General features: G+C 33.7%; 4 protein-coding genes and 1 non-coding gene across 12 annotated transcripts; 1 reads left to right on the forward strand and 4 right to left on the reverse strand.

Moving 5' to 3' along the window:
- Nucleotides 1–445: 445 nt before the first annotated feature.
- LOC110670601 (F-box/kelch-repeat protein At3g06240-like) lies at nucleotides 446–1,820 on the forward strand. Its single transcript, XM_021832705.2, has one exon. The coding sequence runs from the start codon at nucleotides 694–696 to the stop codon at nucleotides 1,774–1,776; it is 1,083 nt and encodes a 360-aa protein (XP_021688397.2). The 5' UTR covers nucleotides 446–693; the 3' UTR covers nucleotides 1,777–1,820.
- Nucleotides 1,821–2,186: 366 nt separating this feature from the next.
- LOC110670590 (uncharacterized) lies at nucleotides 2,187–7,167 on the reverse strand. Of its 5 annotated transcripts, none has more exons than XR_009143643.1 (8): nucleotides 7,029–7,167; nucleotides 6,682–6,809; nucleotides 5,985–6,065; nucleotides 5,646–5,734; nucleotides 5,475–5,550; nucleotides 3,708–3,769; nucleotides 2,765–2,956; nucleotides 2,187–2,520 (listed from the first exon to the last, which is right to left on the reverse strand). XR_009143643.1 is itself a non-coding variant. In XM_058135611.1 (4 exons), the coding sequence occupies exons 2-4, from the start codon at nucleotides 6,802–6,804 to the stop codon at nucleotides 3,746–3,748; spliced, it is 228 nt and encodes a 75-aa protein (XP_057991594.1). In that variant the 5' UTR covers nucleotides 6,805–6,809; nucleotides 6,915–7,150; the 3' UTR covers nucleotides 2,966–3,745. The 5 variants fall into 5 exon arrangements, 1 of the variants encoding a protein (XP_057991594.1); XR_009143644.1 differs by having other exon boundaries at nucleotides 2,187–2,623; nucleotides 6,915–7,146; XR_009143642.1 differs by having other exon boundaries at nucleotides 6,915–7,133.
- Nucleotides 7,168–8,447: 1,280 nt separating this feature from the next.
- On the reverse strand, nucleotides 8,448–12,667 carry LOC131168759 (uncharacterized). 4 transcript variants are annotated; one of them, XR_009143503.1, is made up of 3 exons: nucleotides 11,691–12,587; nucleotides 9,447–10,447; nucleotides 8,448–9,046 (listed from the first exon to the last, which is right to left on the reverse strand). XR_009143503.1 is itself a non-coding variant. In XM_058135274.1 (2 exons), the coding sequence occupies exons 1-2, from the start codon at nucleotides 12,357–12,359 to the stop codon at nucleotides 8,960–8,962; spliced, it is 756 nt and encodes a 251-aa protein (XP_057991257.1). In that variant the 5' UTR covers nucleotides 12,360–12,667; the 3' UTR covers nucleotides 8,448–8,959. The 4 variants fall into 4 exon arrangements, 1 of the variants encoding a protein (XP_057991257.1); XR_009143504.1 differs by having other exon boundaries at nucleotides 9,447–9,707; nucleotides 11,691–12,586; XR_009143505.1 differs by having other exon boundaries at nucleotides 9,447–10,443; nucleotides 11,691–12,586.
- Nucleotides 12,668–13,873: 1,206 nt separating this feature from the next.
- Nucleotides 13,874–16,554, reverse strand: LOC131173227 (uncharacterized). The gene is made up of 6 exons (XM_058135228.1): nucleotides 16,456–16,554; nucleotides 16,227–16,298; nucleotides 15,689–15,772; nucleotides 15,478–15,578; nucleotides 15,086–15,170; nucleotides 13,874–14,515 (listed from the first exon to the last, which is right to left on the reverse strand). The coding sequence occupies exons 1-6, from the start codon at nucleotides 16,483–16,485 to the stop codon at nucleotides 14,129–14,131; spliced, it is 759 nt and encodes a 252-aa protein (XP_057991211.1). The 5' UTR covers nucleotides 16,486–16,554; the 3' UTR covers nucleotides 13,874–14,128.
- Nucleotides 14,721–14,874, reverse strand: LOC131173724 (small nucleolar RNA snoR135). The gene has a single exon (XR_009144037.1). It is a non-coding gene; the product is annotated as a small nucleolar RNA snoR135 (small nucleolar RNA).
- Nucleotides 16,555–16,560: the final 6 nt, after the last annotated feature.

Raw genomic sequence — 16,560 nt, forward strand, 5'->3', positions numbered from 1 at the left:
CTCTTTGGATACCAATTCCTAGCAATAGATAAATTATGATTCCTGCATATGCGCATATTCCTGTATTTTCCTCGAAAGATTATTGAAATCCCACTTGTCCGCAGGAATTATCTAAAAAGCACCTTGTTTGAACACATTAAGACAGAAAGCCTGACAGAGAAGTTATGGATGGAGTTTTCTTTCCTTAGGTTGTATTATGCAAATCCAATTCAAGCATCCAAAAGAATGTACTTTATTCAATATATTCAATATTCAGCAAGTCTTTATCATCTTGGCTTGCAGGTTATTTTTTTTGTATTGACAGAGAACGAGTGCGATCAAGTCTACAAATACATGATTGCAAGAAAAGACAACAAAAAATATTAAAATAAAGATGTTGCATAGTGAAACTTGGCCGGCTTCAATGTCCGGATTCTTGCTCTGCATTATATCAGCAGTACTATTTTTACCTTCTCTTGGACAAAGAATAAATCACACAACTAGAGTATGTGGCATGTTTCAGATTTCTCTTTTTGGTCTCTTTCTTCATGATTTTCCAATCCAGAAGGGTGCATCTTATAATCCTGGGCTAAATCAAAACCCCAAAGGAAGAATTTCTTCTTTTCTGTGAGTAATTGTGAAGCTCTTCTCATCTCATCTCATTTCCCATTAAAATTTTTGCTGTTTTTAGTCTCAAATTCTTCCAAAGGAAGAATGAAAAGGCCAGCCTGTTTACCTCAAGAAGTGATTGTAGAAATTCTTCTGAAATTGCCTGTTATATCCCTTGTAAGATGCACATGCATATGCAAATCTTGGTACTCGCTCATTAAAAACGCTGTTTTCTTTTCCACTCATCTCAAACAAGGCCTTTCTTCAGCTAATGATTCCCTATTTCTTCTCAGAAATTTCTATAATCATGAAGAGCACTTATCCCTCCATTTTGACAATGACAAATTTACAGAATATATGAATCTGGACAAACCTTCAAAACTCAAGCAGTATTACAGTATCATTGGTTCTTGCAATGGCTTGATTTGCTTCGCAGATAGTTTTTGGGGTTGTGGCAATGCCTTCACTTTATGGAACCCCTGCATCAGGAAGACCTTAACCCTCCCCAAGCCAAATATCACCTTCAAAACCCATGGTGGTTACCAGGCTTTTGTTGGTTTTGGGTATGACCTACACACAGATGACTACAAAGTGTTGAGAATCGCTGCATCCACCGAGAATGATCAGTCTACAATTGAGGTTTATTCTCTTCTTTCAGGTTCTTGGAAGTGTCTTCCTACACTAGTGCTAAAATATGAAATCCTCGATTCTTTTTCGGAGGCATTCGTCAAAGGAGTTTTCCATTTTATTGCTTCTCCGAAGAATGCTCAGGATAGGATGTTGGTTCTGGGTTTTGATGTGGGTGACGAGGTTTTGCGCGACAATCTGCTACCGGAAACTTTCAATGAAGAGATTCGATCTGTACTTGTGTACAAGGAGTCAAACATTGCAGTTTTCACACTAGACTCAAATTATCTGTGTCATCTATGGTTAATGAAGAAGTATGGTGATCTTGGGTCATGGATTAAGGTGTTCATTGTTGAGACTCAAGAGGGATTAATACCTAGAGCATTAAGATTTAGGAAAAGTGGAGAATTGCTATTGAGCTTCAGTGAAGGGGAGATCGTTTTATACGATTTAGAGAAGCAGCAGACCAAGAGCCTTGGGATTCATAAGAAACTAGGCGATTGTATTTTCCTACATCCTTATGTTGAAAGTCTAATGTTACTTGATAAAGCTCATCACTAGGGAAAAGTGATGCAACTTCTGATAACAAATCAGGTAAAATTCAACTCAGGAAAAGAATCCACTGGTAAGAAATTTGTAATTAGCTCTTCCCAATGAGAAAATTACTTCAGAGTTAGCTATCACGTCCCTATATAGTCTGTATACCACTTGATTGCGCGCACGTGTGTGTTTGTGTTTGTGTGTGTGTGTGTGTGCGCGCGCGCGTGTGTATATACATATACAAATTCATGCTGCCAGTAAACCTTCTTTCCATCCCAAACCCTCAATAAATTGTTAATGATTGGTCAGTGAAGTAAAACCACTTTCAAATTGTTTGAAGATATTATGATACGAAAAACTGAATTTCTTGCCAATTGACCATAGCAATGGAAGTAAATATTGGTCTGGTACAGAATAATGCCACTACAAAATCGAATGAATGCACTGCTCTGTTATTTATAGGGGAAAAAATTAGGAGTTATGAATTGTACAACACTAATGTGGCGAAGTAACACTTCTGTAACAACTACTGACTAATGATAAAGTGAATAATTATACCTAACTACAAAAATGCAGCTTACAGAAACAATTTCCATCTGATGAAAAGTTAAGTGCAGATCAGGCATCCAATCCATCTTTTCACGCTGGAAACTTACGTTTTATCTCAAATGCTTGACACTGCCAGTCATGCAGCTGCTTGGATTGGCCCGCCAGTTCTAACACCTTGACCACGACCATGAGGCCTTCCCCTGCCACGCCCACGACCTGTAAGAAATCCCATGAAGCAATGATTGAATGAACCACTGTCCTATGTCTTAACTCACCATTAAAAAGGGAAGGCACGATCATGAAAAAAGAGGAGGCAAGCCTACGAGAAGAGGAGGTTAGTACTTAGTGGGAAAAAAATAACAGGGGAGATTGTTCACATATTGCGGTGTATATAAGGCAACTAACCAAGAAAATAACAGGAAAGGACTGCAAAACAATCATCAATGGAAAAGGAACTTACCACGGGTTTGAGCAGGCAATCCCCCTGATCCACCATAACCATTGTAATAACCTGAATCCTTTTTCATGTTTCCACCACCATAACCTCTTCCAAGCCCACGGAAACCGCGCCCTCGATCTTGACCTCTACTACCATATCGTCGACCACCATCCCAACCCCCATTGCTATTTTCTGCTACACCATTGCTATTACCTACATAATAACAACAGAAATCTGGGATATTGCAACTTTCACAACATAATAGATTAAGTTCACAAGAATACAGTGGCATGAACGAATGCACCAATTTAGCTTCATCAAGTTGTCACCCCATCATAACAAACCCAGTCTCTGGTGCAACGTAGGCTTGCAAAATCATCAGAGAGACTGCCAAGCATTCACTTTAAGTTTAAGAAGATCAGTTAGTTGTTACTTTTTTGATGAGTTCTTTAACACCAACTGATTTTAGTAATCTACAAGTTTTGTCTTTCTATTAGTTTAACTTCCATTTTCCTCGTAGAAGTCTCCTGTGGTTAGGTAGCATAAGTTTGACATACTTTTTGTATCTATACATCAACTCAACTCAACTAAGCATTTATCCCAAGAATTTGGGGTACCTATACATCACTTCTAACAAAAGATTTCCTTGCACCCTGGAATAAGGCCTTGGCTCCACTCCAATTTCAGTCCTATCCCTTTATGGTTAAGAGCAGCTGATTTATGCTTATTTTCATTAGAAAATTAAATTGCAACTTCAAAAAAGTAATATTTTCTAACAATATCAAACCAGGGAAACTATCTATGCTATATTTCTTCCTTGACCACTACTACCTTTGCTTTGCATGTGAATTGCAAATAAAGTATAATATTAAACTTAAGCTGCAGATATTGGATGAAGAAATGCATATGCACCAACAGAGATAGCAGAAAAGGAAATAAGCACCTATGAGAAATGTGAGCTTACCTCGCTCGTCATCATATTCAGCTAATGGCTTTACTTGATCAGCTGGGATTGGGGGCTGATATCTGTCATTTAAGGGAGGGCAAAAGTTCAATAAAGCATGCTATATGCAATCATTATAGACTTAAAAGGATGGGGGGAAAAAATAAATAAAGCATGTACTAAAAAAATTGTAATCCCCTCTGACTGACTACGAAAAACAGTGAATTTGATCTTTTCTAAAAGTGAAGTGAGATAAAGAGGAATAGGAATGCAAGAACAAAAAGTAAGTTCAAAGAGCAAAAATGATCATCCCTTGGGGCCGCCCAGGTCATGTGGAAAAGGAGCAAAATGGGCTTGAAATATTTCCCAAATACAAGTCACCCACAAACACAACAACTAAGCTTTAAGGGGTGTTTGGTTCACCTGTTCGGTGCAGTTGATAACTGATAGACACCCAAACAAGTGAACTAGAGTGTTTGGTAAGTTTTAAAAAATAAAACTGATAGCTGATGGGTAGCTGATATGGTACCCATCAGCTGCAGTTTGTATCAGCTCTATTTTTAGAGCTGTTTCTCATCAGCTGATAGCTGATTTGATTTTATTTTTTATTTTGACCATATTATCCTTTTTTATTTAACTCAAAAATTAATATTATTAATACTTTTATATTTTTCATTTATAATTTTAACATTTTAATTAACACATTTCAACTTTGTTAAAATATTTTTTATTAATAACATAAAATGTAAAATATTTATTTATATCTAAAAACTTAAAATTAATTATAAGTTTTTTCTTTATTAACAATAATAATTACTTTGTTATTTTATCTATATTTTTTAAATTATTTAATTATTTTTTAAAAAAATTAATTATTTTCTTATTTCAAAATAAAATAAATAATATAATATAATAGATTAATAATTATATTTTTATTTTAATAATATAATAAATGATATAATATATTAATTTGATAATTGTTTATTTAATTTAATAATAAAATAAATAATATAATATAATAAATTTATAATTTTATATTTATTTCAATAATAAAATAAATTATATAATATATATCCTTATTAGTCATTTCACATATCAACAACATCAGCTAAACATAATTTTACCAAACACTTAACATAAATCAGCTATTATCAGCTACCAGCTATCAGCCATCTGCTAACAGTTATCAGTTGTATTCAATAGTTAAACCAAACAGGCCGTTAATCCCAAACTAGTTGAGGTTGAATATATGGATCTTTTTTCACCATCCAACTCTATTACACACCAGGTTCACCTCGATATCTCCCCACATCATCTTAGACCTCCCCCTTCCCCTTCTCACTCCTTCCCATACTAACTCATAGACGCACAAATGGGGGAAAATGACTTACAAATAGATGCGGCAACAAAAAAAAGAATTGTTTTATTTTTTCATATAAAATAATAAATTTCATTCCAAAGAAGAAAGAAAGAAAGGGGATAAGCTATTCCTTGCTGATTGATATAATTTATAAGACCTAGAATAACAAAACTAAGCTATATTCTATAATCACATTGACAACACAATAAGAGCACTGCACTTTAGTTGATCTCACACATCTTAATTGACAACACAATCGATGATCCATCTGAGACTTCCAGAGCAACCAAAAAACTGCTACATAAACTTGTTTATAAGATTAAATCTGAACTAAATTTACATCTGTACTATAAATTGATAGCCTATATCCACCATTCATTCAACATATAACCATGATCTCAAAATACATATTTACTTTTGCTACTTACCCGATAGAAGACAAATTAAGCTCCTTCTTAGACAGGGTAATCGTGATAACTGAAATATGGCGGGTTGGTTTCTAGGCTGCACAAGTAGACATGCACCAGTCATAAGAATTATAGCAATAATAGTATTAAAGAATAAATGAATAAATTGAAAAAAGAAATTTTGATTCTTACGGAAGTAGACCTTCTTCTAAGGGTTCCCAAGTGTCAGTTATATCAACAGATCCAATTGATGTGATTTGATGAAGACCAACAACTCATCTCTACAAGGGATGCATTTCAACATAACTGTTGAGATATATTCTATATTCCAAAAATGTATCACCAAGTATTTTTTGTCTAAATTAACTAATTTTGAGAAGTTAAAATATCATAAACAGTGTCACCAAAACAAGATATCATCCCATTTCAAAAAGATTTTTCTACATAAATATTGCTATGGCACACAAGGGAGCCAACAGCCAAAAAAAAAGAGACTAAATATATAATAAAATCAAATAGAAAGTTAGACACCTTGAGCAATTCAGAAATCATCACAGTCTTGTTGATAGCTCTACCCGTAGCTTTCAGGACAACCTCATCAGTGCATTTGTCCTGTAGGAATATAAAACACAGCATTAAAAAACAGCCTGATAATAGAAAAACACGTTAATTTTATGCGATGCAAACCATAAATAAAAAGTGGAAAGAAAATAAATTCAACAACATGTACATCCACGCACAAACAAGCAAATATGTACGCAAATATATTCATACGTGTATTGCATGGATGCACAAACATGCCCGCACACAGTCACACATGTATGAAAATGTGTGCACCGGTACCTAAGACTACAGCCTTCCCCCCCACCCCCCGCGGCGCCACGGCCCGGCGCGCCAAAAACACCGCCCAAGTATCACCTGAAAAATTATTATGGTAATCACATTTGCTGATATTCTACCAAAAATTTAAAAAATAAAATAGCAAGTATGAACTAACATACACCAGAGCAAACTCAGACAAACAGAAAGATATATAATTCGACTAGAAAATCTCACAGAAATCAGGCCCCATTCAGTTTCCCACTCTATTTAGTTGAAAGACTGAAAGCAGAGCTTTTAACTAGACACAACTACTTGAGTAAAATAATAATAAAGCAACTTAAGCCACTAGAGTCCAAACAGAGAGCACCAAAAACTAAGTGAAGGTAGGGCGTGAAAAGAATATAACCTGGAGAAGAGAAAGAGCATAGGAAATGTAATTCCTCATCCTCCATTGAGCAGTAATCCTCAATTCGTTCTCACTAATAGCTGTCTCAGCCTTTGGCTTCTCTACCTTCTGGTACCGATCCATTTTCTCTGAGAAAAAATCGCCAAAAACAAAATCCCATTAGCTCTTCCAGCTCGTTTACCAAGAAAACAAGATAAAATTTTCAAAAAAAAAAAAAAAACACACGCACGCACTCAGATTCTTTATATTTCCCTCGAGTTTTTCTCGTGAACCAAACGGAAAGTGAAGGAAGAAAAAAAGGTTAAAATTAGAGATCGATTGGAGGGCTTTTGGAAAGAGTTGAATACCAGCGGTGACGGTCTCATCTGCGTGAGCTTTGAGCTTTTGGATTTTTTTTTGGATTTTTTGTAGTGTCAGTGAAGCAGACTGAATGGGCGGGTTTTAATTTGGATATTTAGAGTTGGAGGAGGGATCAGATGGTTAGGGTTTACGTGGCGGATTCCTGGGCCTCTCTAGGTTTTTCTTTGTCTGATTTTTTCTTTTTTATCATTATTTTTTTTTTCTTATGTATAATATTTAATATAAATAAATTTAATAAAATTTTATGGAATGTATTTATAAATTTAAAATTTTAATATTTAATTTATAAAAATTTAATTATAATTCTTAATAATTAATTTTATGAAATTTATTTTAATTAAATTAAATTTTATTAAAATTAATATAATTTATAAATAAATTTTAAAATTAAAATTATATATATTTTAAGTAATAAAATTATTATTCTATTATATATTATTTTATTTTATTTACTTTGAACATAAAATTTATTTTATTTAAAATAAATTTTATATTTAATATAAAATATAATAAATAAAAAATTTTATTTATAAATAAATTCTATGAATAAATTTTATTATAAAATTTATTTATAAATAAAATAAAAATTATAATAAAGTCAAACCAAACAAAATCTTAAAATTTTCATTAAAGCTTATTTGATTTAATTTTATATTAAAATTTATTTCATTTATAAATAAATTTTATAATTTTATGATAAAATTTATTTATAAATAATTTTTTTATTTAGTATATTTTATTTTAAATATGAAATGAATTTTATATTTAAAATAAAATAATATAATATATAATAAGATAATAATTTTATAATTTAAAATATATATAATTTTATATTTAAAATTTATTTACAAATTTTATCAGTATCAATTTTGATAAAATTTAATTATATTATAATAAATTTTTATTTAAATCAAATACTAAAAATTTACATTAACAAATGAGTTCCATAAAACTTTGTAAAATTCATTACTATCAAAGACTCCCTAAAAGATATTTTTTAAAACAATTTCAGCATATCAAAGTTATTTTTTAAAAAATAATTTTAAAGACTTATTTTCATAATTTTTCTCCATTATTCAAAAGTAAAATTACATTCCACCAATTTTACTTCCACCATTCTGCATATTATATTACTTCTTATAATGGCAACTGGCAGTACCATGAAAGCATAACTCTTTTTATTTCAAGAAATTTATTATATTTCATTTAGTTTAATCTTTTGATTATAAATTAGCAAATAAAATTTAAAAAACTTAAATTTAAATTTTCATCATTATATACTAAAAAGTAAATTCCTAACCATGAATTTTTAATTCAATAAATGAGATGGTAAATATAACTTACTATATTCATCCAAAATATTTTAATAAAAAAAAAATCCTAAAAATATACAAGTGATTCTAATCTATATTTAAACATATACACTCAACTTGATGAATCCATAAAACGATACGTGTGCTTGATGTACCAACACACCACAATTCAGAGGATAGAAAGAAAAAGAAAGAAAGAAAGAGAGAGAGAGGCTAATTGGGTGTGGAATTACATGAGAATTACACTTTATACAAGCAATCAGCTTCTTTTTTTTTTTTTTTGCTTTCATGGAGTAAACCAATATAAAAATCTGCAAAATCTTGGGAAAAACATTTTGATTTCCCAATTAGAATATCCCCATTTCTCTTTTACCACTTATTTGCTTACCTTCCATCCAATTTCATTTATCCACGAGAGGATATAGGTCTCCAGTCTTAATATGCTTTCTACTTTCTAACCTTCTCTTTGCTTTCTACACATTCTCTCTTATCTAAGGAGAGGGGAAAAAATTTAACAAGAGAGGGGGTGGGTTGGTGTTGTGTGGGAAATTCTTCCTTTCATATTTTTCATATGTGCCCATTGTTTTTGCCCAGGTACGGCTTAGTCAAACGCTTAGTCCATCAAATCCACACTGCTTGTAAGTAAGAGCCTGCTTCCTTGGACTTATCATTATTGCACAGTTCACTGATACCTGTTCATCCAGACCCAAATTAGATGTTTTTGAAGGAAAAGAAAATGTCAAAGAAAAAATTATTCATGCCAGCAACATTAGTGGGAAATGGGAATAAATTTTCCATTTCCTTCTTTTTCTTTCATATTTCTAAAACTCTTAGAAAAGATAAGAATTGTCAAATATTTAAATTTCTATTTTACTATAGTTTATTATATTACAGACACTACTGCTAATGCAGCAACATGTTGGGTTCTTGTTTTGTTTATAAAAACACATAAATAAGTGCAAAAAATATATAAAAAATAATAATATATTTGCATGAAGTGAATGAATAAAATATTAGAAGTGAATAATAAAATATAAAAAAAAATAATTAAGAACTAACTCAGTACAACACTATGACATAGTGTCACTGTACCTATTTGCTCTCTTTGTTTATTTTGTCAAAAAAGCAAGTTGGCAACAGGCAACCTTTCAAGCGAGTGGTAGGCACGCGCTAATATAGCCTCCATAATGATGTTGAAAAATATGAATTCCAATCTGACATGCCACACTACAGAGACATTATTTTTTGTTACTGTTTATTACTGTGGGCAATCATATTACTGAGAAATGATTGGCATGAGCAGTGCCTCTCAGCCTAGTCCTGTAGCTATACAAAATGCCCATTTCCAGATCCCTGCAATTTGAAGCAAGCAACAAGTTGAAAGATCAATTCACCTTGAGCTAGTGGCTGCAAGGTAGATTTCTCAATTTTCATAACTAAACTGTCCCCAAACACACTTTATTAGGAGCTAATAGATCTCCATCTTCTGTACATCTGAAACATTAATTTCTCCATGGTGTACCAAAAAAGACATTATCTGAAACATTAATGTAGAAGGCACATGCAGGCTTTAGTAAGATCCAAGCAATTAATGGATGATGCCCAATTGCCTACTACAAGAACCCCACAAAAGATCAGAGAAAAATTTTAACTTGCACCTTCCAGCCCAGCCAAACTTTGGATCCCATCACATCTCTTTCCTAGGGGCCACAAGGGCCCCAAAAATCACCAATTCACATGCTAAGAAACGGAACAAGACCTTTTCTTCCCTAAGGCTAAAAAATGAGGAATGAAGTTTTGACATTTTTTACCACAAAACAAACCAATCCATGCTCATGTGTTATTTTGCATTGTTACCATAAACTGTGAATCCCAAAACCTTCTGGTTATTGGACAAAGAAATGGTAGACCATGAAATCCCACCTTCCACGGTTTCCAATGGTCCCTCACATGGTGCGTGAAGTGTACTGGGAACTACTAACAATAATTGCTCAAAATACTGGGTGGGACCATGCTGCGCTCTCCTCTCCCACAAGCCAGTCCTTCTCATGAGATTTACAATTCATTTGAGAGGGAGGGAACTTGGTTCCTGTCTAATAATGTAAAGGGAAATATCAATATGCATGATATGATGAGACACACATGAATCCACCATTCACATGCACCAGTGGCTAGCATCTTGGGGTTTATATTTCTTGCTAAAATAGCTCGCAAGAATCAAGAACTACCTTACCCAAGTCAAAATACATGCTATTAGACAAATTAGCCAAGGGGAATAAATGGCACGTGGGTAGTTAGGATAGGTTTCTAAGAGAATGAAAACCACGAGCTAGCCATGGTAAAAAACTATTGCTTATAAATCTCATTCCGCATAGTCCAGACACCATTGGTGCGTTTTAAGAAAGCTCTTGAAAAGAAAGAAATTATGCTGGTAATTACCAATTAGCGGCCATCAACGATAAAATTAAAGTTAAAGAACTGCTCTAAGCAACCTTTTTTGGTGCTTTTTAAAGAACTGAAAAGACAGGATTAAGGCATAAAGAAATCCAAGAATCACTAATTTCTTGAAAGAAAAGGGACCGAAAAAGACACCCCATGAGGGTCACCAGCGCAGGTGCACCAAAAAGCAAAGGGCACTAATAGCAAAGAAAAGATGCTCATCGGGGTCAGATATATAAATAGGCCAAAACAAGAGGGTCGATGAGCAAGAATATCCCTTTCAAGAAAGAAAGTACCCAGGAAAACACATGCTCTTCCACAGTAATTGATGAGGCAAAAGGAAAAGCCTAAGCAAGAGTGAGACAGACGTTGGTGGATTTCGCTGGTACAGAGCCGACCAGCCCCCTCCACGACTGCGCTAACTGGAAAAACTAACGAAAGACCAAAACCCATTTCTGGAGAAAGCTTAGCCAAAACTTTATTCATACAAAAATATGAATGGAGAAGCAAATATAATGAGAAATTGAAGCTAAAGTCAGAAACATAAATACTGAGTAGTGTACAATTCGGATGTATAGAAATTGAAGAACAGGAAAGATTAAACCCAATAAGGTAATGCTCAAAAATTTTATGCCTAGAAAAGATCCAGAAACCACAAATTAGTTAGGAACTAGAAATCCTAAGCCTAGAAAGAACCCACATCAAAAAGTTCAGAAACTAGAGCAAAAATTAGCTTGGGTGAAAGAAATTATAAGCCAAAATTAGAAATGGGCAATGCTGGATATTTAATGTAAGGTAAAGCCAATATTAGAAATCAGAAGTCAAAAATTATGAACAAGAAAACAAAAGTTGATACAGAAAGATAGAAAGAAAAGGAAAATGGGTAAAATGGCTGACCTGTACTCCAGGGGAGTCGAAGTCTAGGACACGGATCTTAGCACCAACTTCACCCAGAACCCGAAGCTCCACTCTATCATTCAACGAAGCATCCTTTATCAAATCAGCAGCATTGGCCTGGATCAAGCTATAGCGATCGACAGAAATGGTGGCTTCCACCTGACGCTCGCTATGGGCCTCCTGAAAAAACCCAGGAACCGAAGCTTTGCCCAAAGGAATCCCATGGTACATGACAGTGAATTTGGACTCCCCGTACTTGATCCCAACCTTGTTGGGATTAACGGCGGTGAATAGCATGTGGATGGTTAAAGACAGTGAAGCTGTGGTGGGGCCAGTAGCGATGGTGGTTGTGCCGGTGGTCGGGTCAAGCGAACTGGGATTTGAAGCCGAGATGCCCATGTACTGGACGCCGACTTGTTGGAGATCGAACTGAGGTTTTTTAGGCTTGACGGCGAGAATAATGATAAGTAAGATAGCGAGGACAAGGAGAGCGAGGAAGGAGAAGAGGAGGAAGAGACAGCAACAGCAGCCTTTCAAGGAGGCTGAGTTGGAAGACGACGATGTTGGGTAGTACGGATGGTGGTGGTGGTGGGTGTCTGAATGCTGGGGTGGGCGTGATGGTCTGTGGTCAGCGTTCAGGCTAGTGCTCTGTTGTGTCGGTGGTGGCATTTTCAGGGAATTAGTTTCCTCCGAAAGTGAAAGTTGCCAGCCCTCTTTCCTTCTCTCTTCTCTTCTCTCTCTAGTCTCTCTGGTCCTTGGTTTCTCTCGCTACAGTACCCTCCTCTGCTCTTCAAGGCGGTGGAGACAGAGAGAGAAGGGGAAAGAAGAGTGGAATGCAAAAGCCAGCGAGATTGAACATGCGCACGAGTTGAGTAGACAGAAAAATAAGTTTAAAAAAAGACCACTTTAATATTTAAATAATAATTATTAACAAAAAATTTTAATAAATAACAATAATAATTAAACTTCAATTTTAAATCAATGGAAATGAGTGGCTACAAATAATTTTAATATATATATATATATATATATATATATATTAATTTTAATATATAAAAATTAAATAATATCTTAAATTTTTATAAATTATTTTATTTTTTATTTTTTATATATTTTATTTTTTTATTAATTAAATATTATTTTCTATTTTCTATTAATTTTTATCTCTTAAATTTTTAACAAAAATTTTGTAAAAAATAAAAATATAATAATATAATAAAGATATTGTTTAAAGATATAGAATTTTATTATTTAATAAAAATTTACTTATTTTAAGTATTAAAATACTTAAAAAATATATAAAAAAAAAATTAAATAGAGAACACTATATAACAATACCTGAAAAATAATATCACCCATCAAACTCTTGAAACACAATGTAACATACCAATCCTTTTAAATTTAAAAATAATGATTTAATATGAAATAGTTATTATATTTTCATTATATTACATGTCATTCAGCAAGTCAAATAAAAAAATAAGAGTATATTTAATATTATTATTAAATAAATATCACTCAAAACATATTAGTTGAATTTATTAAAAGTTAATTTTTCCTACTCAATCTTTTCACTGTTAATCATTATAAAATAATTTAAAAAAAGTTTTAAATTTATTTTTAATAATATTTTAAAATATATTAAAATAATTTTACACCACAATATCAAACAAATTTTAAATAGAATTTACAAGTTTCTAAAGTTTAGCAACTTATCATGTGAATTGTAGCCATTAAACATTTCAAGTATTAATCCGATTTGAGAAGAGGGAAATAAAAATTTCAAGAATGATATTTTCCAATAAAAAGCGGACCTAATGTTTAATCCTCCAGTTTTCCAATACTAACTTAAAGTATTGGAGAAATTATCCAAACCAACCACCGAGTGTTCTTGATTGTTTTGCAGACCAGATTATTCCGCAGAGACACAAGAAAAGAAAGAAATGAAATTCCATGAAGTGGTGGGGTTGATGAACAGAGCCCGCAGGTACTGAGGCTGGCATTTCCTTTCCTTTGATTTTTATAAGGCTGTATATATTTGTCTGGCTACCCCTTCATTTGTGCACTGCCTTTAGAGCATACTGCACCAAAACCTCTTGCCCATTTTTTTTGTTTTTAGCTAAATTAATAATTTAATAATGAGAAGGGAATCCATGAATGAAGTCTTGAGATAATCAAGCAACTCCTCAACATGAACATGCAGTAATATATAAAAATTCATCCTAAAAAAATAACCATTCGTGCTTTTTAAGTACTTAATCCTAAATGCATTAAAAACATCAAGATAGGACGTCAAAGAGAAAACAAATAAAAGAAACCAAAAAAAAAATTTTTTTAAAAAGAGAGAGAACCTAAAAAAAGCAAGCAAGTACAGAAGACAAGATAAACCTAGCAAGTGAATAACCTGAACGAAGGATTTCATTGGATGCCTTCAATAATTACTGATCAAGATTATCTCGGGGTGCGCTGGCGCTACCAGCTTCTGGCTTGGCTGCTTCATCATCCCTTCTACCATTATCATCAACTACCAGCACATCATCCATCATGTCGTCCTCCCCAACATTGATATCTTCTACATCATCCTCATCTTCATTGTTGCTTCCACCAGGGATCTTTCTTGTCTTGGGACCATGCTCAAGCCTATGGGTGTCCAATTCTTTGTCCATTGTTTCCTGTAAATTTGCATCATTGTTAGGTCTCCTTGCTTTCCTTGCATTTTGCCACCTTTCTAATTCCTTTTCAACATTGCTAAGATACTGCTCTGCAATCTGCTTCTGATATTCAGACAGTTCCTCTCTCCTAGTAGCCTTCCATTCTGAAAATGTCTGAAATGTAATGAACAGATGTGTGAGACATTCTACACAAATCTAATGGGAGATGACTATGTTCAAAAACCTTCCAGACCACACCCCTCCCTCCTGCATGTGAGGAGGGCCCTAAAGAAAAGAACAGGAGATTAAAAGAAAATTAAAAAAAAAAAAAAAAAAAAAACTCCTAAGCAATAGAGTCATAGGGAGTAGGGTAAAAATGTAATATGAGGAAGATGATTGTTGAAACTCCCAACAAGCAAGATGAAGCACAACTGCCCACCTTCCTCAGCCGACTTTTTATTTAGCAGGGAACTCTTTCGGAAACAGAGTGCATTTATTTGTAGCACAACGCCGATACACACAATCCCTGCCCGTTCCATAAAACTGGGACTTGAAAAATAGCGTTGCAGACAAAGCATTAAAAAATAAAAAAAAAATAAAAAAAAAACCACCACCTTCTCCAGGAATTCAGTGTTTTATTAATAATAAGACAATGATATTGGTGTAATATCTAAAACGCTTGCACATCAACCAGTAGGGGTAAGGAAGACACCCAAATTGCAATTGATACGGCAGGAAACTAACCTGCTCTTTGCGTTGCTCAAGCAAGGTTGCATCTTCCTCCAATGGCTTGTTAGGCAAATAATAAATTGGGGGCTCTGCCTTAGTCCTGAAAAACACATCCCAGAAATAATTAACAATGTGTCAAAAGTGATGAAGAAAGTACTAAGTAATTCTATCTAAAATCCTGCAAAGCAGCAGGAACATTCACTCATCAGGTTCCTTCAACACTACTATGCACATGAACAGAAACTTATCTTTGTCTCAATAAAACTGTGAATATGGACACTGTGGACCAAAGTTAAAAATAACCTGCAACAGAATATCGGTTATAGAAAAATATTAATGCAATTGATTAAATGTTAATGTGTTTAACAAGCACAAAAGATTTTATATGAAATGGAAGAAACACATACCTTATAAAATTGCAAAGTTTTTTATGGTGCTCACTCCACCGAAGAAACAGCAATTCCAACTTCTTTTCTTCTGTTTTGGCAGCAACACGTGCTCTAAGACTCTGTTTCAGTAGAAGGAAAACATTAAAGACAGTGAGCTTCGCCATAGAGTTAAAGGAAACTATACAAGGTTTCATCAACACAACTATAATTTGTACATTCAAGAACTAACCAGATCTCTCCTTCTCTTTTCTGCAATTTGTTCACGCTCTTGCTGCCTCAGCTTTTCACTTTCTTCTCGTGCTCTTTGCTCCGCCTAATGGAGTTCAAGACATTAGCAAAACACTGGAATGTCATAATATTCAACATTTTTGCAACAGTTTATGACATTGGTGGGGCTATAAGACATTTTTTATTAAAAGGAACATGTCCATTTTGAGGGGGAAACAAAACTATGGATGCATTATTAACTCTACCAACAAAACAATCAGAAGATCTGAAACCCCCAATACAAGCTGTGGTGCTGTACAAATGATAATTCTCACACAGTCACTTGTAGCACAAAATTCTCAAGCAAAATAGTAGTTTTTACAGATGTCTTGGGGGTTGGGGGCTCTGATTTTTGATTCACAAAGATAAAGACATTAGATGGAGTTGCATTACTGCAGCCAAGCCGATAGTTCATGGCTAACGCTTTTTCCAGTCAATGAACACTTCAAATGTAAGCATGCTAAAGAAAAAGCTGGATTGATATGGAATAATATACTCACTCTTTGCAAAGCATTTGACCTTTGCTTAAATGCCTCCGTCCCTGAAAGTTTCATATCTTCTTTCCGGAATTTCTGCAACAGATACAAATTAATAACAGAAATATAAGAAATAACATGACACAAAACACAATTTCACATCAAAATAAAAGGCAACAATTTTCTTATAAAAGCCTACTTGGCCAATAATAAATTTAAAAAAAAAAAAATCAAAGAATTCATTGATGCATACCTCCAAAGTACCTAAAAGTTGCCCCAACATTCTTTTGTTTCTGCTAACCAAACTTGGATCCTCGTCCTTTGGCAACACCCTTGGCACAGGCTCAGCCACTGGATG

The sequence above is a fragment of the Hevea brasiliensis genome, chromosome 14 (genome assembly GCF_030052815.1).
Source record: "Hevea brasiliensis isolate MT/VB/25A 57/8 chromosome 14, ASM3005281v1, whole genome shotgun sequence".
Lineage (NCBI taxonomy): Eukaryota > Viridiplantae > Streptophyta > Magnoliopsida > Malpighiales > Euphorbiaceae > Hevea > Hevea brasiliensis.

Bases quoted from the DNA above. Each gene is read 5' to 3' on its own strand.
- LOC110670601 (XM_021832705.2), top strand. From the start codon at position 694: ATGAAAAGGCCAGCCTGTTTACCTCAAGAAGTGATTGTAGAAATTCTT.
- LOC110670590 (XM_058135611.1), bottom strand. From the start codon at position 6,804: ATGGATCGGTACCAGAAGGTAGAGAAGCCAAAGGCTGAGACAGCTATT. The intron at 6,066-6,681 runs GTTATATTCTTT...ATATTCCTACAG, and splicing joins ATGCTCTTTCTCTTCTCCAG to GACAAATGCACTGATGAGGT. The intron at 3,770-5,984 runs GTGTCTAACTTT...CTTAAATGACAG, and splicing joins TGATTTCTGAATTGCTCAAG to ATATCAGCCCCCAATCCCAG.
- LOC131168759 (XM_058135274.1), bottom strand. From the start codon at position 12,359: ATGCCACCACCGACACAACAGAGCACTAGCCTGAACGCTGACCACAGA. The intron at 9,047-11,690 runs GTCAGCCATTTT...CTGGATGAACAG, and splicing joins TCGACTCCCCTGGAGTACAG to GTATCAGTGAACTGTGCAAT.
- LOC131173227 (XM_058135228.1), bottom strand. From the start codon at position 16,485: ATGTTGGGGCAACTTTTAGGTACTTTGGAG. The intron at 16,299-16,455 runs GTATGCATCAAT...TATCTGTTGCAG, and splicing joins AACTTTTAGGTACTTTGGAG to AAATTCCGGAAAGAAGATAT. The intron at 14,516-15,085 runs GTTAGTTTCCTG...ATTACATTTCAG, and splicing joins TTGAGCAACGCAAAGAGCAG to ACATTTTCAGAATGGAAGGC.